Source organism: Benincasa hispida, chromosome 8 (assembly GCF_027475165.1).
Source record: "Benincasa hispida cultivar pf3 chromosome 8, pf3_genome.v1.1, whole genome shotgun sequence".
Classification (NCBI taxonomy): domain Eukaryota; kingdom Viridiplantae; phylum Streptophyta; class Magnoliopsida; order Cucurbitales; family Cucurbitaceae; genus Benincasa; species Benincasa hispida.
The window spans coordinates 42,478,632-42,505,749 of record NC_143485.1 but is presented as its reverse complement, the minus strand read 5'-3'; the positions used below and the strand labels follow the sequence as shown (position 1 = coordinate 42,505,749).

Here is a 27,118-nt window from a genome sequence, read left to right as displayed (position 1 = left end):
TTCTCAAATTTTGTTTAAATTCCCTTTGTCATATTTGCCTTTCCTAGATACTTAGAAATTTTCAAATTATACCCTTAGCTCAGTTTAACCTCAAATAGTTACATATATAAGCCCACTTAGGCTAAGTACCTACCATTCTAAAGACATTAAAATTTGAATATGCACACAATAGGTACTTAATCCAAATTTTAAATTTTCTAACTTATTCTCAAACTAAAGTAAAAGAAAAGGATTGAGTGCTTACAAAATGAAACGGTCAATGTCTGTTGTTGTTCCCTCTGTGCCTCTTGACGGTATCTTTTTTCACTCTGAGGAAAATGCCACCTTTTGGAAGTTTGTGATTAAGAGGAAAATTTTTGCTGAGAAAGAATTATCTGATAGGGCTTAAGAGTGTCTTGACATCATGAAACTCATTGTTAAAGCTGACTTGATCATGACTGTGTTAAACCTTGGCGTTATTACCCTAAACTTGTTAGGGAATTTATAGTGAACCTCTCTCCTTCTTTTGATGATGCAAACTCTCCTGACTTTTGTCGTGTTCATGTAAGATGATACAGTTTTATATTCACTACTTCTATTATCAATAAGTTCCTTGAGAGGATTATTCCTCCTAACAGGTAAGAGTTACGTCCTTCTATAAAGGAAGTAGTTTCTGAACTGACTAGAGGGTTGAAAAAGGCTTAGCCTAAGACTGGACAACTTAGCTATGCTGATCTCAAGACTTAATTTGTCATGTCCTCTTTTGGACATCGTCTTATGCACTCGTTGTCTAAGAAACTTAGAATGCTTAATGATTTTATTGATCGTGCCTCTAATTAGAAGCATGAGATTACTGTGTTGATGAATCTTATGAGACAAGCTGTTGTTGATCAGGATCAAGCTGGGCCTTCTTCATGATATTTTTTTTTTAAGCCAGAGAAGGAGTTGGTTAGTGACTATTTATTTTGCTTAGTTTGGTTGATTGCAGCTGCAAATGTTTGATTTGGTGTTTAGGTTGTTAATGTTTTGCTATTGCTTGTTATCTTACATATCTTTGTTGGGCTAAATTAGTTTGGTTGGCTATTTGCTGTTTTCTTTTAGACTTGTTGACTTGTTCTTATTCTATTTGGACTTTTCTTACTACTATGGATTAATGCTATTATTAATTCTTTGCCTAATGTGGTTAATTTTTTGGATGGATTTGTTGGTGTGAATATGTTCTGTCTTAAAAAATTATATCCGGCCAAATGGGAGTTTGTTAGAAATATGATTTTGACTAAGTATATTTGTTTAAGTCCCTGGCCCTATATTTGTGGGTTGTTGTGGAATTGTCTTAGATTTTATCTCTTTGGATAATTGTCTCAGAGATTGTTCTTCAAGGTGCCATCTTTGCATAATATTTTTTTCCTTATTCAAATTATTCTGCATAATTTCTTTTGAGATATTTTTCTTTTTGGTGAATTTCCGATATTATGTGAGGATTATTTCCATCATTCTGTGGTGCTATTTAAGCCCAACAAGTTCTTGTGCTAGGGTTGCTGCATCTATTGTTTGTGAGATCATTGTGTGAATTTTACAGAATACTTACTACATTAAATTGATTTCAAGAAGAAGGTTTTGAGCTTTGTTTGTGGCGGCTTGTTCTTTCCTTCCTATTTCAGTGAGTGTTTCATAAGAAAGAAGATTACTCAGTCTTAGGGGGAGCCTAAGACATTGTTGATCGATAAGGATTTCTCACAACTTAGGAGGAGGCTAATTTTTTATTCTTTGAGAAGAAGGTTCTAAAAACATAGGGGGAGCCTAAGTCCTCACATGAATGGAATTCACAATAAGAAGGAAAAATATCTTCAAGTGAGAAGGAGTCTCATACACATAGAAGGTGAAGAAAATCGAAAGCGCGATTTCCATGAGTAGTGGAACAAGACTATTCCAAATTACAATCATGAATGAATAAAATATTTACAGTCGACTTCAAACAAATGGTTATACAATTCATACAGAAATTATAGCATGAATAAATACAAATGCACAGAAAACAAACTCTGCACACATATGAAGAAATGTCTCCACGCTCCATTGTGCACGAATGCTCGAACAACAGCAGCCTCGAACGCCCAATCTACATGACTACAATACTGCATGAACACAGCACAAATACTTCACGCTCATCCTCAATGATCTCCTCGGCCACAAACTCCTCAACAACACGAACGACCTCCACAACTCCACAAACGACCTCCAGAAAACCTCGACGGTGTTGAGTTGAATCTGACACCAACAATAAGGCGACCTTGGTATTCTCGGTGTGAGAATCCAGAGGGTGGGCTCTGTTCGGATTTGGTATGAGGCAGACAAACGTAGGAAACACCGATCGCATACACGACTGGACAAGTGGGAGAAGATGGAGACCTATCGTATAGGTCAATGTCCAATCATTTAGATAAAGCTAAGCGATCGTCTAGCAAAAGCTATTGCGATCGTTTAGCTCGGTCTGTCACCTATAGACACTACACGATCGTTTACCTCGAGGCAGCGATCGTCTAGCAAAACTATGCGATCATTTAGTAAATACTGCACGATCGTTTAGCTCGTCCAGCTGTCGTTTAGTAAATCCGAATTTACTTGACGACTACGGAAGTTTCTTTTTCGCCGAGAGAAAACTCAAAAAGGCTTTTTAGCGTTTGTAAAAACCTTTTTTTGAAAATAGGAAACTACTTTCCTTTTAAACTCACGGTTATCATGATTCAATAACCACTCACTATTTTGGTTATTTAAAAGAAAAAGAATTAATTATCCAATAATTAATATTATTATAAACATAAATGATAACCTACTTATCATACTATATTTATAACCTATAGTTTTAATATTTCATCTCATGAAACATATAAACCATAGTTCTTTTTCTATTCCATGGTACTTAATGTAAATCTCATTTACATCAATCCTCCACTAGATGTATCTCATACATTATACCGATTATATCATATATAATCAAAATACCTCTTGTCAATTTGAACATTTCAAATCAACACCAAGAACTGATCCTCAACTGAATCTATTGAGCTACGAAGGGGACCTTATGGACCTGTAGCTTGAAACTCCAACGGTACGTGAATAACTGACTAAACTCTTTAGTCACGGGATCCACCATTCGTTAACTGTCAGGAACTCTACTAAAGACCGACAGCTGAACTCTCCTTACTACAGATATATTATGTGTCCATCTTAACCAATCAGCAGTGCGACAACCCTTCACAGATCGCTCGTAAGTACAGTTGGGCCAATAATTGTTATGCCCTTGTAGTTACATCTGTCTCCTTAAGTACCACTGATCCCTTTAATGAACATAAGTCATAGTCCCACTATGGCTGAGTCTTCTCTTCCAAAGAGAAGTTGTGGCCATTATGTTCAAGCCCCGGAATCAGCCCTTAAGGGAGCAATCTATCTACTTATCCCTGCTTCAGGAAATGAGTGAATTCCATCTTATGGATTGAGTTCCCAGCTTCTAGATCAGACAAGTCCCCAAAAAGGTAAGCATGTTGAGTTGGCAGTCGGCTACTCTCACCCATACTAATCAAAAGACCACCCTCAAAGGCATGAGTTCCCAAAACACTCAGGATTGAGATCGTGTCACCTATGGTCGTTTAGGTGAGATGTAAGTCTCTATATCAACGACATTATCTACGGAGTCTAGTCATCTCGTGGTCCAGGTCTTATACAAACTCTTTGTATAGAACACCCCCACTCCACGTTTCCACATGAATGGTCAGGATCAACCATCTATAGTAGTTTACAACACTTGCAAACCTCTACAAAGCAGGCCGTATCCGTAGTGTCACCAGGATTTAATATCCCACCTTAATCCTTATACTACATACCTATTTAGGTTATCACTTAAGGCATGATCCAATTGTATATCACATATACATGCTTAAGTTCACATAAGATAACCAATGAGCTTTGTTTATTGGATATGAGTAAATGTCAGAATTAAATAACACTTATTTTATTCCTTGAACTATGTGTATCTTTACAAAACAACGAGACTCCGGAAGAATTAGGACTCCAATCTCAACAGAAGAAGCATAAGTGTTCCAACACTAATATACACATAGTTAGGGAAAGCCTCAGATAAAGTGAGAGGGAGTCTCACATCTAGGGGAAACGTAGGTGATTAACTAAAGTATGCTCTATATGTGTCACTGTAATATTCTCCGTTTACAGATAATTACAACATTGTAATCATTTGAGTTTTATATATTAGTAGATTATCTTTCCTGGACATTCTACCCCCCAGACATAGGTGGTTTATCACCAAACTGGATTATCAATTCCTGTACATTTATTCTTGTTTTACTCTTTGTTGCTTTCCCGTTTTCTCTGACTTTGCTAGGATGTTGCGTGTGACATGCGTGCGGAACCACATTCCAAAATTTTAACATCAATTCCAAACCTCGAGGACCAAAAGTGCTTTTTGTCCTTTTTTTTTTTAAAAAAAAAAAAAAAATCCTTAATGATAATCCTTGTCATGTTCAACATTTGATTTTCAAAATTGAAACATTAGTTTTGAACTAGTTTTTCCATACCCTTTTTCTTTCTATGTATAGTATTTTTTTTTTTTTTAATCATATATACCATGCCCATATATTTATTAATCCAAAATGTATACTACATTTATATATATTACTCAAACATATATTTTAAGTTTTTTCACCGATTTAAATTATATACCTTATGTTATTAAGTATATTTTACATTTATGAAATATAAAACACCTAGAATGAAAACAATATTTTAGGTTCGTGGTATTTAAACCTAAAATGAAAACACTAATATAAACCTTATATTAATTATTAAATGTAAACGTTGAGTGTAACAAATATATAAATTAAACATATACACATAAACCTATTTGGAGAAAAAAAATAAAGAAAAAAAATGAAAAAAACCCTAACCAACTAACCAACAAGATGTTCTTTTTCTTTTCTTTTTTTTCTTTTTTTTTTTTCTTTTTACTATAATGTTCTTTTCCCTTTTAAATAAAATAGTCATCTCTTTGAACAATTGCAAGTAAGAATAAGTTTTTCGTTTTATAAAGATATGGAAAATATAACTAAAATACGTATTCCTTTTATCAATTTTTGAATTCTTTATGATTACAAAAATATTACAATGGAACATAATAGTAAATTGATGTTTCTAAGATGGCTTAGGCTCCAAATAACTTTGCCAATGATAAAGTTGATATTTTTAAAAATTTACAATTTGAAAAATGTAGATTCCAAATAGACTATTCTTCTCATAACTCTATAAATTAACCACATTTGGAAGATTCACACCTCCCATATTAAGCCCACTTTAGATCCCAATTCCCTCTATCCATTTATTTTACCAAAATAATGAAAGAAAAAAAAAAAAAAAAAACACTGATATGATGGAACTCCACACCAACAATCAGCAACATTATAACTCATATATGTTGCTTCATTCAAAATATTAGCTGATTTCTTGTCACAATCCCCCAACTAAAAATCTCACCTATTTCCAATTTCTCTTCCACACTAAGCTATTCATAAAATAAAATAAACATAAAAATGGTGATTGAATCACAAACCCCTTTAAATTTCCATATTCCGAATCCCAAATCCCCTTTACTTCAACAAGAAAAACAATAACAATGAGGCAAAAAACACACCCTATTCATCAATTTCTCAACCTCAAAACCCTCCTTTTAGCTCTATTTCTTTCATTTTTTCTCATCTTCCTCTTGAAATCTAACATCTTTCACTCCCCCACACAAAACCCATCTCCAAAGTTACAATCTTTTTCACAAAAAACCACAAAAAATCATTGTTCCCCATCTGCTTGCAACAAAATCCCTCCCTCATTTTCCCACACTCTCATTCACTACTCCACCTCCTCCATAACCCCACAGCAAACCTTCAAAGAAATCTCTGTCACCGCTGCCGTCCTCCTCAACCGATCCCCGTGCAACTTCCTCGTCTTTGGCCTCGGCCACGACAGCCTAATGTGGGCCACTCTCAATCACGGAGGTCGTACATTATTCTTAGAAGAAGATGAATCATGGATCGAACAAATACGTCATCGTTTTCCAATGCTCGAATCCCATCATGTTAGATACAATAGCAAGGTTGATCAAGCCGACAGTTTGATGGATGTCGGAAAGGGGCCGGAGTGTATGGCGGTTGGAGACCCGAAATACTCGGTTTGCCAACTAGCATTGAAGGGGTTGCCGGAGGAAGTGTATGAGGTGAAATGGGATTTGATTATGGTTGACGCACCGACGGGGTACTACGAGGAGGCACCGGGGAGGATGACGGCGATTTACACGGCGGGGATGATGGCGAGGAATAGAGAGGAAGGGGGAAGTACGGACTTGTTTGTTCATGATGTGAATAGGGAAGTGGAAGATAAGTTTTCAATGGAGTTTTTGTGTGAAGGTTATATGGTCAAACAAGAAGGGAGATTGAGACATTTTACTATTCCTTCTCATAGGGATGATTTAGATAAACCCTTTTGCCCTTTTTAAATAATATATATATAGTTGAGAATTTCTCATCTTTCAATTAATGATATATGTATGTGGGTTTTTTTTCCATACGGATGACTCAGATTTAGTTGCACAAATATTGAATGACCCAAATTCTAAAAGCAACGAAAAACTAATAAGTTAAAAATCAAATCATGAAAAGTAATATTTTAGTATTTTAATCTAAAAATAAATTGTCGATACCATTTACCCCACATATATAGAGTTAGAAACATACAAAATGTTGTCACTAACTTGAGTTGAATCTTTTTTTAAAAAATTGAATTGTTTTTAATTTTTTTTATGTATAACAATGGAGGGATCCACACTCTCCGTCATTTATTGTAGTTTGTTTTGAAGAAATAAAGTAATCTGTTAAAAAAAACAAGGGAGGAATGCATAGATTAGGTGCAGCTTAAATCATTAACCTTGTTTTGGACTGACATTCTTGATCGCCTGATCAATATTAATAAAAAAAAATTTGAAAAAAATGCTCATGTTCATGCCATCTTTAATAAAGATATTCATACTCACAAGTTAACCACAACATTCCAATTTCACACCACTGAAATCTCAATAATAAAGTATATCTTATTATACATTTACAATAATCAACTACACAAATTCAAACAATCTCATGATTCATGTTATTCGAGAACTTAATGTTGCTACTTCTCTTGTTACACACAAAATCAAGATTATAAAGCACAAAAACCATCACTCCAAACCCTAAGAAAACAAGCAAAGGCCCACAAGTCCAAAGCACCAATGGGAGAGCCAAATAGAACACTCTATTTCCAATGATATTCAAAACACATCCTTTGTCCAAAATCTCCACCAAATGTTGCTCTGTTAGCACAGATAAGGGCTGCAATGGGGCGCTTATTAGAAGGCTGGCTTGGTTCATAAACCTAATTGATAAGGTGTGGAAGAAGAATGATAACACGAATATGGTTAAGATTATTATGAACTTTAGAGCCAATGTGAACTCGCCGTGTGCGCCGTACACGGTGTCCGTCAGCGGTTTTTTTATGCTGTACGTGCTGCTGAGGACTGCGGCGAGCCCGGCGCAGAGAAGGATCGAGGTGGTCGCCATCAGGCTGGAACCCATTATCATGTTCCTTAGGGTTTGGACTACAAGAATGTTCTTCTTGTCTATGTCCTGAATATCAATATTAATTACATGAGGATACAAACAAAATCTCATATTAATTAAAGAAATAAGTGAATCACAATACCTTTTTGTTATTCCAAAAATAAAATCTATAAAGGTTTATACTTAAAATGGGTAATATCATATCATTATAGAAATATGTAGAGATTCATTGTCCTTATCAAATTATATTAGGGTTAGAATTTAGTATAAGAAACTAATACTTATTATTTATTTATATAAAAAATACACTCGAAATGAACATGTATTTTTATTACACATAATAAAAAAGTGGATCTTAACGAAAATTTGGACTATTCTTACAAATTATTTTATATTAGTATTCTATAAAAATATCTATGAACATCGATACATTTTTTTTTGTATTTCCAACTGTTTAAACTTCTAACATTTTTATTAACAATGACATTAGTTTTGTCAAGGTTCAATTATATAAGTGGGAAAAAAATAGAATTTGAAGATTCTACTTTTGGGTCTACTTTCTTATATTATACTTTTTATTTTCATAATTTGACTGTGAAACATTGCCAAGATATTGCTTAACATTCTTTTGTTTTTTTTCCCCATAAATCTCAGCTTTAAACTATACTTCTTTTTTTTTTTTTTTATCAACTATTGTTCAAACCTAAATATTTTGGCAAAACTTCTAAAATTGACCTCCAAATTTTCATTCTAAACCACCTAGCCTAACTTCTTACCCATATACTATACTATAATATATTGTTAAGAACAACAGTTGGATCTTCATATTTTCAACATAATATAGTTACTTTAACTTTTTGTTTGATCTCTAAAGAAAACACAATATTATTCCAAATATTATCCTTGTCCATATATTCAGATTATCAATTTTCTTTGGAATCATTATACCAAAAGTTTATCGGTTTTCAATTTCATATTGGAAATTATTATTTATAAACTCCATATTTGAAAAATTATGAAACTAATCAATTTATTCCATAAAAACAAACAATCAGAGATAAATGATGCAAAGTTGGATCAAACTTTCAAAGCGTATGATCTTAAAATTGTTAAAATACCTTTTGAATTTTAGTATATGTATTTTTAATTGTCCAATTTTAGTTTCTGTTCTTTCAACAAATCTAAAATTATAATCCATAATGCTAGTATATTATTGATTTTTTTTAAAAAAAAATTTTTTTTGTTATCTATTAGCATTTTTATGTAAATTTTGAAAACAAATTCACATGTTGTGTACTTCTTTACCTGAAAATTATTATTATTATTTAATCAAATTTGGTAAAAAATAGTTTTGATGGACTGAATTTAAGATTTATTGAAAGTACATAGAATTAAAAGTATAGAGATTAAAATTAAACAAATTGGAACCCAAGTGGTATTTGAACCTAAAAAAATTAAGTTAGGATGATGATGGAGGAGATGACAATATAAGAGTAAAACTAGGTAGCGGAGAGGGTAGCAGTTGACAATTGGACGATGACACTTAGAGATGAAAGAAAAGTGAAATACCTCAAGCATGGCAGAGATCCATCGGCGTCGAACGGCGGCATTAACTCCGATGAAGGTGGCGAGTGGCTGAGTTTTAACCTTGTACCATAACCAAGTATGATAAACGAAGGTTAAGAGAAGACCAGAAGAAACCAATATAACATCCAAATAATAATTCTTCCACTCCATTGAATTTGCTTTCTTCACCTTCAATTCTGTCCAAGGCTGTGGATACAAATAAATAATGTGGAGTATTCTTTTTCTCTCATTTACCAACTTCTTTCTTATTCTCCCCTTCCCTTTTAGTCCACTTTTTTTAATTTGGCCTCATATCATAACATATGATATGTTATGTATGACATAGGAAAATTTGATATCTTTTAATTCATCAACCAAACATCAACTAATTTGAAGAAATGTCCACTCCTGTTAGTTGTTAGAGAAGGTTTGATAAATATTGAATCTAGATAGGCTTAACCTTCGATCTCAATTCTAGAACTGCATTCGATTTAACTAAAAGTTTGGAAAGGCATCCACCCGACCTTAACTCTAGGTTTCAACATGCAGCACAACCCTACACATAAGCATGTTAATTTACAACCTTCCAGGATTTAAATCATCCTGTCATATCTCATTAAGAATAATCTAGTCCATAAAACTTCAGGCACCTGATTCTTAGCATGCTAAATTACAAGTTTAAAACCTCAAGTGTGTCAATCATCTTTAAAATAACTAATAAAATATAATTTTAATCGTAATCCTTGAAACATCTGATTCTTAACATGCTATATTACAACCTCAAATGTGTTGCAACCTTCACAAGAGATGTACAATGCAGTTATGTTAAATTTACTCTCAACACAAAAATTAGGTTTCAATCTACAGCCCCGATCAAGATGTTCAGCATGCACATCGGCCAACCGACAACGGAGGAGGTCAAGAGTAACCTGAAAGGCCATAGGAAAAATAATAAAATGACTGCAAAGCTGACATTTCATTATTTATTATTAAGCCTTTAATATGTCATACTGCTATTGTACGCAGTTATTCAATTCAGCAGATATTCAATTCAGCATTAGCATAATGCAATTTTACAAAACATCTCTCCCATGGCCAATAACAATAAACATGGGCAAAAACTTCCCATCTAAGTTGGCAGTGGTCTTCAAAATTCCTTCAGGAAGAAACAAATTAATTGCAAAAGAATAATCTGACATGTTGAAAAGACAGCAGCCATTGATTTCTAAGACTATATACTCAGTCAAAGTAATAGCAACGTCTAATAACCGTAAAATCATCGATTGCCTCAAACGCTTAAGCTGATGGGTGAAGGCAAATTTAATATTATATCATCTAACATTCTTCTTCACTTGTGGGCTTGAGAAATGTATAAGTCTCAACAGGTGAAAATCAAGATTAATTAGGGAGAAAATAACATCATAGGGCTTGAACGCAAGATCTTGAATCGCCTACTTTGATACGATCTTAAATCACCGATTGACCCAAAAACTTAAGCCATTGGATGAAGATAAATTTAATATTATATCATCTAACACTCCCACTCGCTTGTGGGTTTGAAATATGTAGAAGACCGAATAAGTGGAAATCAATATTAATTGGGGAGGAAACAATATTGCAAGGGTTTGAACACAGTACCTCCATACCACCTGCTCTAATACATGTTAAATCACCGATTGACCCAAAAACTTAAGTTGATGGGTGAAGACAAATTTAATATTATATAATCTAACAATAACTTAATATGGACCTTGAAGTAAAAGATGGGATTAAGAAAAGGATGGTGGACTATGAGGTCTTGAGATCAAGTTAGTGGAAAACCTCATTGCCTTTGGTAAGCCGAAGTCCACAATGAGTGCAATGTATGAAGTGGTTGTTCTCTTGCAGCTCTCCTTGTTTACATATAGGACACCAGAACTTCTCAAGAACCTACCATGACATTTTTAAAAGGAAATGCAAGCTTGTGATTGTATAAGAATATATCATGCTTTACCAATGTAAACGTAAGATCTGATTAAGAAGATGCCCAAAGTATCCAAATTTTCAAGTTAATTACTCTTGTAGAAGACATATTATATTTTCAGCTTCAGTAGTTTCACACACATGATGTAATTTGCATGCATAAGCGTGTACAATCCTCAAGAGTCAAGATGAAAACCAACCTTCTCACTATTTAGTTCCATATGTTCGTAAACTGCACGGGCTAAGAACTCATCTTCTTCATCTTCCCATGTTACAATAGGGCCTTCAGATTCTGCAAAGAGCTGAGTAAACATCCTACTCAAAATAGTGATTTTAACAACTAAATGCGTAAAACATAGCAGAGAAGATCGATCACCATATATCACAGCAGAACCTGCAGCTACGTATATAACACTAAAAGAATGGATGAAAGTTGAAAAAATAGCACTAATTCAATTATTAGTATTACTTGACATTGACCATTGCTGCATGAACTTAACTATTAAAAAACAATCCAAATTAATGACTATCAAAAAACAGAAAGATCAAACAGAGTTTCCCTGGAGAATGACAAATCATTTAGTCCTTGGAAGACAGCCAACTTGCTGCTACTGCATTCTATTCCCCCCTTTTGGTAGGAGGATGATGTTTTTCAATTCGAAATCAGAAAATACATCAACAGCTTTGAGACAATTAACTTCAGAAAACAAAACAGCATCAGCAAAATCACCTTTATATCTCAGATCAATATTGAGATCCTCATAAAAAATCCTTTGCATTTCCAACAATATTTCTTCACCTTCACCTTCATAAGCATCCTGAACCCCCTCATATTCCCAAAGAACATCAGCAGCCTCAGGGACAGAAGGTAAATTCTTATTATAGTCATTCACAGATTGGTCTTTAATTTTTTTCAGCTCATCAGAGAAGATGTCTTGAAAAGCAGATTTGATAAAATCCTACAACCAACAAAATACCCAAAAAGAAAAGACACGAATTACATAATCAACAAAGAATTAAAGTATCTGAAGCACCAATTAGGCAACACCCAACAACTAATTGTTAAAATTAATTGCAATGACAAAACCGAAATTCAAAATACAAGAAAAGAAATGAAAAAAATTGACCTGCTGCCGATTATTGAGAGAATGAGGATAACTGGGCGAGGTCATGGGCAACCTCATCTTCCAGAGCAAGCGGCTTCTTCCTTCTCTGACCCTCTTACAACAGTTTTCCCTCAGCTATGGATAGTAAAATCTTAATTTCGAATATTAAAAAAAAAAAAAAAAAAAAACCCGCCAAAAAACACACAGAACAAGGCATCGAGAAAAGAGAAAATTCACCTTCTGCTTCCATGACTGTTGATTGTTGTAACGAGGATGGGTCTTAATCGAAGAACGATGGGTTTGAATGACGGAATTTGGATCATCGTCTTCCATTTTGACTGTTTTATTTTACGACTGCGGTGCCGAAAGTTGCCCTCGACTTGTGATTGTGAATGGTCGTTTTTCATGTCGACGGGGTGACATTCAGTTCAAGATTTAAATTTCGAGTGATGATTATGAATTCACGACGGACAAAACCAAGCACATGGAGGTACACTTGGGCTTTCCAGAATGAATTTGGGCTGCTTGTGGATCGGACCAACTCGTCAATTGGGCCTTTTTTAATTGAATTTGGGCTTCATTTGGATGGGCCCAGAATATTTCGATTATCATTTTATTTATGTTGATGTCTAATAAGCTTCCTTCCCCCCGCCCCAGATTGTGAATACAAAATTGAGAGTCTAATAATAAATGATCAACTATATGAGCTGGTGCTACAATTTTTTGGTACTTGTTAAAATATTGATATAGCAGTAAGCTAAGTGAATATAAATGTTGCTGATTCTAACAAAACTCAATGGAAAAGATATTGATCCATCTCAAAGATTTGATATTCTACCATGTAATCGTTGATCTAAAATCCTTAACAGCATACACAAGTATATAGTTTCTCGTTCCCCTAAGATACTTGAGAATAGTTGTAACCGTTGTTTAGTGATCAAATCCTAGATTGGATTGATATCTGCTGACCATTCCCACTACATGATAGATGTCGGGCCTAGTACACAACATGATATATATAAGGCTACCTACTGCAAATGCATAGAGAATCTGTCTCATTTCCTCAACTTTTTGTGGTGTCTTAGGACATTGTTCCTTAGATAAAATAATTCCATGTATAAAAGGTAATAAATATTTCTTGGAATTCTGCTTCGAATACCTGACAAGCATTTTGCCAATTTACGATGCTTGAGACAAGACTAGTGATTTGTTCTTACGATTCCTAATGATTTGGATCTCAAGCACAAACTGTGCTTCACCCAAATCTTTCATTTGGAACTGAGCAGCTAGTCATTCCTTAATTTTAGTCAGAAAACCTATATTATTCCCAATGAGTATGATATCATCCACATACAACACTAAGAAAGCTCTTGAACTGTTGATGATCTTCATCAACATTTTGATCAAAGCCATAAGATTTGACCATAGCGTCAAACCTCATATTCCAAGATCTAGATACTTGTTTCAATCCATAAATTGACTGATTTAGCTTGCAAATTTTTTGCTCTTTTCCTTGTTCAATGAATCATTCTGGCTGAGACATGTAGATTCTCTCATCAAGATTACCATTCAAAAAGGCAGTCTTAACATCCATTTGCCATATTTCATAATCATAATATGGCAATGGACAAGAGAATCCAGATAGATTTTAGTATAGCAACAGGCGAGAAAGTTGCATCATAGTTCACTCCCTCAACCTGAGTATAACCCTTTACTACTAATCTTGCTTAAAGGTTTGCACCTTTCCATCTACACATTTTTTTCTCTTGCAGATTTATTTACAACCTATAGATTTAACTCTATTAGGTTTATCTATAAGTTGCCAGATAGAATTGAAGTACATAGACTCCATTTCTAGATTCATGGGTTTAATTGAATCCCACTTAATTAAAGCTTCAAGTACCTCAACGTAGTGGGAGGGTTGTCCATCAGTCTGACTATTACATGGGTTTAACAGAAACTTAGGAGATCATACCCGATGATGGCATTGAGGATCCATTGACCTATGAACAGATAATGAATGATGTAGATCGAGACTAGGGATCAAAGCCATGAACCTCGAAATTGAGTCTATGTACTTCAATTTGGTCTGGAAACTTGTAGATTAATCGGATGGGGTAAAACCTATTGGTTGTAAATGGATCTACAAAAAAAAAAAAAAAAAAAAAAAAAAAGAGACCAAACCGACAAGGTACATACCTTTAAGACTCGACTAGTGGCAAAGGGTTATACCTAAAGAGAAGAGGTGGACTATGAAGAAACCTTCTCCCTTGTTGCCATGCTAAAGTCGATTAGACTACTCTTGTCCATTGTCATATTTTATGATTATGAAATTTGGAAAATGGATGTCAAGACAACCTTTCTAAATTTCAATCTTGAAAAGAGTATCTATATGGCTCAACCAGAAGGGTTTATTGAATAAGGTCAAGAGCAAAAGGTTTGTAAGCTTAAATGATCCATTTATGGGTTAAAACAAGCATCTATATCTTGGAATATAAGATTTGACAATGCAATCAAATCTTATGTTTTTAAAAAATATTGACGAACCTTGTATCTACAAGAAAATTGTCAAAACCATTGTAGTCTCCCTAGTATTGTATGTTGATGACATCTTACTCATTGGGAATGATGTAGGATTCTTGACTAACGCTAAGCAATGGCTAGCAACCCAATTCCAAATGAAAGATTTGGGAGAGACTCGGTATGATCTTGGAATCCAAATCATTTGAAATCGCAAGAACAAAACGTTAGCCCTATCTCAAGAATCATATATAGACAAGATGTTGTCTAGATATAAGATGCAAAATTCCAAGAGGAGTTTGTTACCTTTTAGGCATGGAGTTCATCTGTCGAGGGAACAGTGCCCTAAGACACATCAAGAAGTTGAAGATGTGAGACGTATTTCCTATGTATCAACAGTTGGTAGTCTAATATATGTCATGTTATGTACACGACTTGACATATGTTATGTAGTGGGAACAGTCAGCAGGTAACCGTCCAATCCAAGATATGATCATTGGACTGCCGTTAAAAATATCCTCAAGTATCAATCATTTATGGTGCTAATGATATGATCCTTACAAGATACACTGACTCTGATTTTCAAACCGATAAATATTCAAGGAAATCTACATCGGGATTAGTGTTCACTCTAAATGGAGGAGCAGTAATTTGGAGGAGTATAAAGCAAGGTTGTATTGCTGACTCCACCATGGAGGCTGAGTACGTAGCTGCATGTGAAGCGGCAAAGGAGGTTGTATGGCTTAAGAAGTTCTTAACAGATTTGGAAGTAGTTTCAAATATGCATATGCCTATCACCCCCCATTGTGCTAACAGTGGTGCAGTTACAAATTCTAACAAATTCAGAAGCCATAAGCGTGGGAAGCACATTGAGCGCAAAAATCATCTCATCAGGAAAATTGTGCAACGAGGAAATGTGATCGTCAAACAGATAGCATCGAAGCACAACATTAGTGATTCGTTTACAAAGGCCCTCACAGCTAGGGTCATTTAGTAAGTCTAAGATTACGAGTTATGTAAATCTAGGAAAAGTAGAAGAAGCCATAGGTATATAATGCCTTAGCTTATTGTATTTATCTTTTTTTCTCACGCTCAACATTATATGTAAGTGACTCCACTGGAATTTTAGTTCAAGTGGAAGTTTGTTGGGTTTTATGTCATAAAAACTCGTGATTTGTAAACAGTAAACAGATTCTATTTTACAATAAAGTAATTATCGAGGTTTATTCAGTAAAGATGTTATTGAATATGTGAATTGCATTTAAGAACCTAAATCTAATAAACTAAGAACCCCTAGCTATGACATGAATACTTGAACTATATGTGGAGACATAAAAGTGGATTAAGTTCGAGTAAATAGCCTAAACGGTCTATAGTATAGGGATAAGATTGGGTCCTTATCTTGGGGACACTATGGATACGACCCACTTTGTATTTGATACAAACGATGTGATCCTGAATCGTTCATTCATGCGAGTGGGGGCATCCTTTGCAATGAGTTTGCATAAGATCGGACCATGAAATAATCACTTTTACTTTATAATGTCGTTTGCTGTTAAGACTGACTATTTTAATACGATGACCTAGGTAACTCGATCTTAATCCTGAGCTAACTATGAACTCCTGTTTATTCGAGATTATCCTTTAATTTTCATGGGGTGAGAGTGTCCTGACTTCACCGACTCAATAAGCCTGCCATTTTAGAGGTAAAACCGAGTAGACAGCTGGAGACATAGTCTTGCAAGATGGAATTGACTCTTACCCGATTTTAGGAATAGTAGATGGGTTGTTTTCTTAATGCTAACTCCAGGTGTTGAACAAGGGGTCTCACCCTCTCATTGGCCCGAGAGGGACTCAGTTTGATGGTTGGACCACAAACGAATTGTTCATTAGAGGATCAGTGGGACTTAAGGAACAAGATGTAGGGGTAAAACGATAATTTTGACCCAGCTGTAATTATGAACAACCTGTTAAGGATCGACTTACTAATCATGGTTGTATCAAGTGGTCAGAAATATATGACAATGAGGAGAGTGCAACTACTAGGCTATAATGGAGCGTCCCAGTAGTTAATGAATATTGGTTAACTAGGTTAAAGAGTTTAGCCCGTTAATCTCGAATTGTTGGAGCTCATGATCTGTAGGTCCATTAGGTCCCCCTGCTAGCTCATATCGAATTAAACCTTAGAACAGTGTGATGAGAAAATTTGAAATGTTCAAATTTATTTTAGGAAGTAAGAGTTAATTACATTTGATATACTTAATGACTTTATCGTTTAATTATAAATTAAACAATATGGAGATTTGGAAATATTTAAGTATGATTTAGACATTGTACACATGAATAGGGATTCATGATTGAGATTGGTGTTATTTATTAATTTAATATTTGATGTTAAATTAATATTATTAATTAAATTATTAAATTATTTATTTAAAATGAATTTTATTTAAAAATAATTTAATATTTGAAATTAAATTAAAATTAATTAAATTGTTTAATTAACTATTTAAAATTAATTTTATTTAATATTAATTATTAGAATTAATTTTATTTAAATTTGGTTTTAAAGTTAATTTTATTTAAAATTAATTATTTGAATTATTTTTTAAGAAAATTCATTTTGAATTTTAGAAATTCAAAAATTTGTTGAATTTTAAGGTAGTGAGATTTTCCCATATTTGAACCTCTTTAACACCTCAAGTCCCATTTAATTAAAGCTTCAATTTGTCGTCATTTTGAGATGAATTTGATGTGCTTGATTTCTTCTTTAAATAGAAAAAGGATTTGCTGAGATTGAGGATTAAACAATTGGCTTTTGATGTTGTTTTTAACTATCAAAACCTTATCTCCATAACTCTCTCAAATTCTTTTTCCCTTAAAATTCATCACAATTTTGAATCCCACAATCCTTTCTAAGGCCAGAGAATAGTAGGGAAGACTCTAGCGATGGTCCACGAAGTGTTCGTGACAAAAAAAACCAAATGATTACTTCAATTTTGAGCTACATCAATGTTTGTTCTTTAAAACTCTCTTACAAAAAACAATCCGTTCTAAGGTTTGTTCTTTCATGGGAATCCAAATCCCATGGAAGCGTGTGATCGCCTTACAATTTTGAAAAACGATTTTGTGAGAAACTAAAATCAGTGAACTCATGGATATATTCAAATAATAAATATTCAAAATGACCTAAGCATGCTTCTAATGAAGAAGAATGGAAGAAATGAACTCACCCTTATAGATTCTTTTCCTTCTTCACGTTTTCCCCTCCAAAGTTCACGAACAATCTCAAGCTTCTCAACAAACAAGAATACCACCTCTAAGTCTACCTTGGTATTCTCTTGAAATTTAAAAAAAAAAAAAAAAATTGAAAGTGTGGGCTCCAAGACCTTTTGATGGAAGGATTTTTTAGAGAGAAATTCTTTTTTGGTGAAGAGAGATTAGAGAAGAAGAGTTGAAGCTAGACCATTTTTCACAAAAACAAACCTTACCCTAAAAAGGGTTATAATAGTATATTTATAGGGAGAGAGGATAACCCTTCTCCAAGCTTTTTCACTTTTCTCCTTTTAGCTAATTAATTGATTAACTATTATTTAATTAATTAGCATACAGATTAAATGACTATATACTAAATCAAATTTAATATACAGTTAATTAATTAATTAACATATAAAATATCACATATTTATATACATATATCTCTTTATGAATCAAACTCATACACATCTAATATTTGAATCTCATTCAAATACATCTCTCTTATAATATAGTTTGGATTATAGATCATATCTATCAGAATTCACTATGTTTTATATTAATCATATTAATATAAAATTACTTCAATTAATTTGAACAATTCAAATAATTCTTTTTTACTATCCTTAGCGAGCTAACAAGGGGACCTTATGAACCTACAGATTAGAAGCTCAAATGATATAAGATTAATTTATTTAAACTCTTTTAATTAAAATATTCATTAACTACCGGTCACTCCATTAAAAATTGATAGCTGCACTCTTCGCACTGTAGATATATTTCTGTGTCCATGGATATAACCAATCAACAACGAGTCGATCCTTTACAAATTGCCCGTAACTAAAGCTAGGTCAAAATACTATTTTATCCTTGTAGTTACATCTAACTCCTAAGTACCACTGATTTCTCTAGTGAACAAACAATTTATAGTCCAATTATAAACTAACATCTCTCAGCCAGTGAGAGGTTGAGGCCTAATTGTTCAAGACCCAAAATCAACTATTAAGGGAGAAATTTATCTACTTTCCCTATGATCGGGAAAGAGAAAATTTCTTCTTGTATAGGTGTGTTCTTAGCTCCCTACTCGGACAAATCCCCAAAATGGTAGGCTTCTAAAGTCAATTAACACGACCACTCTCACCCATACAGATAAAAGGATTGCCCTCATAAATAGAAGTTCGCTATATGGTTTTGGGAAAACTCTTTATACAGGATACCCTCACTCATATGTCCCCACATGAATAATATGGCTTATATTATCTGTAACATTTACAAATCATGTAACAATTACAAAGTGGGTTGTATCCACAACATTACTAGGTCAAGACACCCAACTTTATCCATTTATTACAGACCTTTTAGGTTATAACTTGAACATTAATCACTTGTATGTCTACCACATACTGTTTAAGTGACATCACTTAACCTTGGGTCTTAGTTTATTATATTAAATTAATACAGTCTGAATGTCAAATAAAATACCTCTTATTTTATTAGATAAATAATTTGTTCTTCCAAAACACAAACTACAAGATATACGATATTTAGGACACTAAATCCAACATAAAAACATCAATTTTTTACCTTTTAAACTCTTTACATTATAGGTCCCATAAGTTCACACCTCTTCTGACTTTATAACTTCACTCATTTCCCTAAATGCTCCCTAATTGATTAACTATCTAATAACTATAATTAAATTATAAAAATAGACGATAAAGTATGCTTTCAATTAGATTAGTTTGTCCAAATTTTTGGATTGTATGTCTTAAAACTCGCAGTTTGTAAAATTAAATATATTCTATTTGCAATAAAGAAGTTATTGAAGTTTATTTAATAAAGTTGTTATTGAATATGTAAATTGTACTTATAAAAACTAAATCCAACAAACTAAGATCCATGGCTATTACATGAGTACTTAGACTTTATGTGGAGACAAAGAATGGATCAAGTTCGAGTAGATAGCCAAAACGGTCTATAGTATACAAATAAGGTTGGATACCTTATTCTATAAACACTATCGGATACGACCCCCTTTGTATTTAGTACAAACGATGTGATTCTGAATCGGAGACATGCGAGTGGAGGTGTCATATGTAAAGAGTTTATATAAGACTAGACCGAGAAATAAGTCACTCTTACTTTATAATGCTATTCACTATTTAAGACTAACTATTTCACAGTGATGACCTAAGTAACTTGACCTTAATCCTAGGCTAACTATAAACTCCTGTTTATTCGGGATTATCCTTAGATTTGGATGGGTGAGGGTTGATCCAACAGCACTGGCACAATAAGTCTCCCATTTCAGGGGTGAGACAGGATAGATAGCTAAGGACATAGGGTGCAAGACGAAGTTCTTACCCGCTTTTAGGGATAGTAGAAAGGTTGTTCCCTTAAGTACTGACTCTAGATCTTGAACAAAAGGCCCTACCCTCTCATTATCTCAAAAGGAACCCGGTTTGGTGATTGGATCACAAACCAATTGTTTATTATGAAGGAACTCTTAAACAAGAGAATCGTTAAGCTGAAGCAAGATCGTTCCAAATCCATTGTGAAAAAACAAAGCATTTACAAACAAACAAGAATAGTTATGCATCATCGAGTAAATTACAGCATGCTTTCAAGTTAAAACCAAAAGAATCGAGTGACATACCTTTGAAGAACTATTCTTTGAGTATTCCTCGATCAACACTAGTCCAGCGTCCAAGAAAACTTGATCAAGTGCACGAACGCAATGAACAACCAGTGAATCACACGAATTGTCAGATCCTCGAACACAATCGAGTAAGACTCAATCCTCGACCCTCGAGCAGAAACACTCGACACTACCAAGAGGTTACCTTGGTATTCTCGGTATGAAAATTCAAGAGGTGTAGGCTCTGTGTGGATTTGGTAGAGAGAAAGAGGAAGTATACGATCGAGTTAAACGATCGAATAAGTGGAGAATGGCTAAGTCTATCGTATAGACTGGGTACTTGATCGTTGAGTATCGATGAGCTATCGTCTAGCAAACTCGGTCCTTGATGCTTGATTGTTCACTCTCTCAAAGACTATCGTATAGCTATTATATTTTACCCGATCGAATATGATGCGTTAATGAAAATTGAAAACATTTTTTCACTTTTATCCATTAGTTAAAAACCTCTCACTCAATCGGTTAAAGGAAGAAAAAAATAATCACCAACAATTATCTCATAATTGTTTTATTATAAATAAATATAATAACTAATTTATCATATTATATTTATAACCTATAGTTTTAATATCACATCAAATGTAATACTTAAGCTATAGTTCTTTTTCTCTTTTATGACATTTAATATAAATCATATTTATATTAATTCCTCCAATTAATATATCAAATACATCAAATCAATTATATCACATATAATTGAATTAATTTAATTATAACATATATAATCAAATTCCCTCTTGTTAATTTGAACATTTCAAACTAACCCAAAAACTGATTCTCAACATGAATCCATTGAGCTACAAAAGGGACCTTATGGACCTATAGTTTGAAGTTCCAATGGTACGTGAATAATTGACTGAACTCTTTAATCACGATATCCACCATCCATTAACTGTTGGGCATTCCACTAAAGACCAAGCTGTACTATTCGCACTACAAATATATTTCTGTGTCCATTAGATATAACCAATCAACAGTACAATTACCCTTCACAAATCGCTCAGAAGTACAACTGGGCCAATTTACCGTTTGCCCCTATAGTTACATCTAACTCCTTAAGTACCATTGATTTCTCTAATGAACAATACACCATAGTCCCACTATGAGTGAACACTTCTCGAGCCATGAGAAGGTGTGGCGCCACATTGTTCAAGCCCCGGAATCATCCCTCAAGGGAGCAATTTATCTACTTACCTCTACTTCGGGGAAGAAGTGAATTCCGTCTTGTGTAGCTGAGTTTCTTGATCTCTAATCAGACGAATCCCCAAAGTCGTAGGTTGAGTCGGCGATCTGGCCACTCGCACCCATGCAAATCAAAGGACCGCTCTCATAGGCAGGAGTTCCCAACTCACTCGGGATTAAGGCTATGTTACCTATGGTCATCCTAGTGAAATGAAAGTCTCTATTATGAATGACGTTATATAACAAGACTAAATATTTCGTGGTCCAGTCTTATACAAACTCTTTTGTATAGGATACCTCCACTCGCATGTCTCCACATGAATGACCAGGATCAGATCATTTGTAGCACTTTACAACACTTGTAACATCTATAAAGCGGGCCGTATTCGTAGTGTCACCAGGATAAGATTTTCCTCCTTTATTCATATACTACAGACCATTTAGGTTATCATTTAAGACATGATCCACTTGTATGTTTCCACATACATGCTTAAGTTACAACGTTAACCAGGGATCTTAGTTTATTGGTTTGTGGTTAATGCAACTAAAATATCTCATATTTCATAGACAACAATGAATAAAATATCTCATGTTATTATATCACAAATGTTTGTTCATACATGTGTTTACAAGCTACAGAACCATAAGAGATTTAGGGCATCAACCCCAACACATTAAAGGATCAGTGAGACTTAAGAAACAAGATGTAATCTCGGGGGTAAAATAGCTTTTGACCCAACCATTATTACGAACAACCTGTGAAGGGTCAACTTACTGATTGTAGTTAAATCAAATGGACAGAAATATATCTACAGTGAGAGGAATACAACTATTGAGCTTTGGTGGAATGACTCGATAGTTAACAAATGTTGATTAATTTGGTTTAAAGAGTTTAGCCAATTAATCTCATATCGTTGGAGCTCATGATCTGTAGCTCTATTAGGTCCTCTACTAGCTCACAAACGGATTAAACCTTAGAATAGCGTGATGAGATAATTTAAGACATTCAAATTTGAATTAAGAGAATCAGTAATTATATACGATATAATTATACATTTAATTATCAAATTAAACAAAATTGGATAATTAGATAATATTTGAATTTGGTTTAATTACATGAATAGAGATTCATGATTGTGAAACTGGTGATATAATAATTTAATATTGAATATTAAATTATTTTAATTATTTATTTAAATAAATTTTATTAAAATTATTGGTTAGAATTAAATTTATTTAATTTTTTTTTTGAATTTTATGAGGATTCAAAGGTTTAAATAGTTTTTATTTTTAATTTGATTTTTTAGAAAATAAAAATTAAATTTTATTGAAAATTAAATAAAAATAATTTTAATCAATTAAAATTTGAAAATAAATTTCATAATGGGGTTTTTCCCACTTTGGACACTTAATTCCCACTATAACTTGACATATTTGGTGTCAAGATGTCATGGAATCAGATTGCATGGTGGAGTTGAACAATGTTCAGTTCATTTTGCTGAGATTTGATTTGATGCAAAATCTAAGAATCAAAGAAGTTCTTCAATTTCAATACTCTAAAACCAGAGAACTTCACCAACATTCCCTTTAATTCTGTCTCATTTTGGATCCCACAATCCAATCTAAGGTCCTAAAAAATAGTAGGGAAGGTCAAGTGGTAGTCTACATGCTTTTGGAGTGAAGATTCAAGCTGGAACTGGAGGATTGAAGATTCTTTAATGGTATACCTCAAAAATCCTATTTCTTTTATTTGAGCATGTCTGTCTGAATGCTAAAATTAATGGAATTAGAGTGCTTAAGATCCTAATTGTTTCCGCATGTTGAATGTCAACACCATCACAAATGAGCATAACTCAACAAATATTAAATATGTACTATCAATCTCGAGATTAGAGATGAGATCATTTTCCTACTATATTGTTAAAATAAAATAAAATAAAAATAATTAGATTAATTCAAAAACAAATTTGATTTGTTTTTAAATACTTTAATGTTTAGACTAAAAATCCAATGATCATGGAAGGTAAAATGAAAGTTCACGTGATTCACGCCAAAGCATCATATCCATTATTTTAAAAACAATAAATAAACAAAATCATCCATTATTTAAAAAGTAAAAATAAAAAAATCATCGTCATCAACGTTAACTCTGTTCACTACTTATTTCCGTAGATTCAGTCCCAATTCACAGACAGAGCTTCAAAAATCAAGACAATGGAAGTTCAAATTCTCACCAAAGAAATCATTAAACCTTCTTCTCCAACCCCTTCCGATCTTCGCCGTTTCAACATCTCTCTTCTCGACCAGCTCGCCACCGCCGGTTACGTCCCTGTCATTCTCTTCTTCGCCAACGCCGACGGAGCGCCGCCTTTCGAGGAAAGATCCGCCCGCCTGAAGAAGTCACTGACGGAGACTTTGACTCAATTTTATCCACTCGCCGGCCGCCCCAGAGAGAATAGCCACATCGAATGTAACGACGACGGCGCTGAGTATGTTGAAGCTCGAGCCAATTGTGTTCTCTCCGATTTTCTAAAGGATCCGACGCCGGAGCTGCTCACCCATTTTCTTCCGATTAAGACTGAAGCTCCCGAGGCCGCCGACGGCGGACGCATGTTTTTAGTTCAGGTATCAAATTGAGTGATGGTTTACAATTTGAAGTTGAAATTGACTTTGAAGAAATTTTAACATATAATTTTCAATGGAATAACATAATTGATTGCCAATATTTTATTTGTTTTTATATGAAATATTTGAATTTTTTGGTCAAATTCTTCCAACAAAATCAGGTTCTTTTAAAAATATTTTTTACTTTAGAGAACTTGACTTAGTTTTTAAAACCAAGATCAATGGCCAAATAAGACCTTAATTACTTAAATTTGTTAACATATGATGCGTATATTTAAGTTTCATTTTATTGTTTTTCAGAAAAAATAAATTTCATTTTAGTATATGCAATTTCTAATAAATTTTAAATAGTACCTTAAAATTAGTTTAAAATAACTATAATTTTCAAGCCGGAAATACCTATCTCTATGTGAACATATTTCTAATTTTTTTAAAAAAGAATGCTAATAAGGAATATTTAAAAAATAATAATAATAAATTTACAATATAGATAATTTTTAAGATATATTAAAAATAACCAGATTAGAATTAGATATTTTAGAGTTTATGAATTAAATAGAAGGAAATTAAAAGATAGAATTAGAATAATATTTTAAACGTGATAAATTTAGTAGGGTCTAAATCTTTAAGGGTTATAAATTGTATAGATTATAGTGTTTTTTTTAGTACAACATAGAATATATTGTTACTTATTAGGGATATACATAAAAATACCGAAAACCAATCCGATCGATCAAAATTGATTGAATTAAGGTCGGTCGGTTGATTGTCAGCTTTCCTATAAAAAAATTGAAAAATCGACTGACCAAATGTATGTTAGTTTTTTTAAAAGTATAAAAGCATGACCACTACCAATAATCCAAGCCCAAACCTACTATTTTAGTGTTGATTTATTATTATTTTTTATGTTGCCTATTTTTCAAAATCCACTACATGATTGATTTAATTTTCTTCATAAAAAAACGATTCATTTAAAATTTAAAAAGTTACAAATTATATTAACGTAAGAAAAACACTTCATCACTTCATCTTTTCTTTTCATTCATCTTTGGCTTTGTTTAAAAAGAAAAGACCAAACCGACTAATCGATCCGACCACCATCAGTCGAATTTTACACATTTTTTTGTCGATTTTCGATGTCAATTTTCTCTCAAAACTAACACCGACCAACCGATATACACCGTTATTACTTATTACCATTAGGGAATTAAAATGTTACAAAATTAAAAATAGGGTTGGATTTTAATCTATTATTATTAGAAGCTTAAAAAGTGAATTGAGAAATTACTCATTTAATTTTTATTAAAATGAATTTATCAGGTGACGTTATTTGAATGTGGAGGAATGGCGATGGGCATAAGCTTCTCCCACAAACTAGTCGACGCATCCTCCATAAGCGTAATCTTAAAAAGCTGGTCTGCGGCGGTGCGTGGTTCCAACACGGCGGCGGCCGCGTTTCTTCAAGCATCTCTAGTACCGCCGCCGGAGGGAATCCCAATCGCCGTCCCTCCAGCAGACTTAGGAGGCAAAGTCAAATGCAAATCCCGAAGATTAGTCTTCAACGCCCAAAAAATCGCCGATCTAAAATCCAACGCCGCGAGTGAAACCGTACCAAACCCAACGCGCGTGGAGGCCGTAACGGCTCTCATTTGGAAATGCGTAATGAAAGCAGCAACTCAGAAAACGACGTCGTTTTCAAATCCCCCAAATCTCACCGTCATGTCCCAAACCGTAAATTTACGCAAAAGACTAACCCCACCGTCGCCGGAATATTCGATCGGAAACCTCGTCGGAAACTTCGTCACGAACCCAATTCCGCCGGGGGAAAAAGACCTGAAGGGACTCGTAGAATTATTGAGAGATGGAATTAGAGAATTTAATAAAAATGGGATTAATAGATATGAAGGGAATGATTGTTTTATGAAGATAATGGAGGGGCTCCAACAATCTGGGAGTTTGTTTATGAGAGATGACGTGGCGTTTTATATTAGTAGTAGTTGGAGCCGGTTCGGTTTGTACGAGCTGGATTTTGGGTGGGGAAAACCGGTTTGGGTCAGCATTGGGAGTATTATGTTTTTGAATTTTGTGGTGCTTATGGACACTAAAGATGGGGAGGGAATTGAAGGTTGGGTTACTTTGAAAGAAGATGAAATGGCATCTTTTGAACATGATAATGAGTTGCTTGCTTTTGCTTCCAAAAACCCTAGTATCCTAATTTAATGTAATTATGGATATGTTTCACTTTTGTTGTACTTTTAATAAATCTAAATGCAATTTGATTGTGTTAGAAATGATTGTAATGATGTCATCCATGGTGTTTATGACAAGTTTAGTGGGAGCCAAATGGAGCTTTGACCTTAGTGTTGGCAAAATTTTCCTTGGGGTCGATTCCTCACGGAATTGTAAAATCTCCGGTTTGACCAAGAATGAGGGTCAAATCGGGGATAGGGTGGGGATGGAGAGGGTATCCTCGCCCTGTCTTCAACCCCGACTCCTCCCTGATTATATTATTAATTAATTATATATATATATATATATATAAAAGAGGTATTTTGACTTTTTTACATTTAGCCTAG

General features: G+C 33.7%; 4 protein-coding genes across 5 annotated transcripts; 2 read left to right on the top strand and 2 right to left on the bottom strand.

The window, feature by feature from the left end:
- The first annotated feature begins 5,588 nt into the window (after nucleotides 1-5,588).
- On the top strand, nucleotides 5,589-6,601 carry GXM3 (glucuronoxylan 4-O-methyltransferase-like protein (DUF579)). The gene has a single exon (XM_039039420.2). It carries the CDS (start codon nucleotides 5,660-5,662, stop codon nucleotides 6,530-6,532), a length of 873 nt encoding a protein of 290 aa, XP_038895348.2. The 5' UTR covers nucleotides 5,589-5,659; the 3' UTR covers nucleotides 6,533-6,601.
- Nucleotides 6,602-7,103: 502 nt separating this feature from the next.
- Nucleotides 7,104-9,490, bottom strand: LOC120084053 (uncharacterized). Its single transcript, XM_039039954.2, has 2 exons — nucleotides 9,198-9,490; nucleotides 7,104-7,694 (listed from the first exon to the last, which is right to left on the bottom strand). The coding sequence occupies exons 1-2, from the start codon at nucleotides 9,363-9,365 to the stop codon at nucleotides 7,158-7,160; spliced, it is 705 nt and encodes a 234-aa protein (XP_038895882.1). The 5' UTR covers nucleotides 9,366-9,490; the 3' UTR covers nucleotides 7,104-7,157.
- A 275-nt stretch (nucleotides 9,491-9,765) lies between these two features.
- LOC120082685 (RPA-interacting protein A) lies at nucleotides 9,766-12,719 on the bottom strand. 2 transcript variants are annotated; one of them, XM_039037956.2, is made up of 6 exons: nucleotides 12,500-12,718; nucleotides 12,284-12,397; nucleotides 11,887-12,115; nucleotides 11,357-11,448; nucleotides 11,016-11,123; nucleotides 9,766-10,123 (listed from the first exon to the last, which is right to left on the bottom strand). In XM_039037956.2, the coding sequence occupies exons 1-6, from the start codon at nucleotides 12,593-12,595 to the stop codon at nucleotides 9,962-9,964; spliced, it is 801 nt and encodes a 266-aa protein (XP_038893884.1). In that variant the 5' UTR covers nucleotides 12,596-12,718; the 3' UTR covers nucleotides 9,766-9,961. The 2 variants fall into 2 exon arrangements, with proteins under 2 accessions (XP_038893884.1, XP_038893885.1); XM_039037957.2 differs by lacking the exon at nucleotides 11,016-11,123 and having other exon boundaries at nucleotides 12,500-12,719.
- Nucleotides 12,720-24,037: 11,318 nt separating this feature from the next.
- LOC120083542 (BAHD acyltransferase At5g47980-like) lies at nucleotides 24,038-26,833 on the top strand. The gene is made up of 2 exons (XM_039039337.2): nucleotides 24,038-24,542; nucleotides 25,863-26,833. Exons 1-2 carry the CDS (start codon nucleotides 24,132-24,134, stop codon nucleotides 26,760-26,762), a joined length of 1,311 nt encoding a protein of 436 aa, XP_038895265.2. The 5' UTR covers nucleotides 24,038-24,131; the 3' UTR covers nucleotides 26,763-26,833.
- Nucleotides 26,834-27,118: the final 285 nt, after the last annotated feature.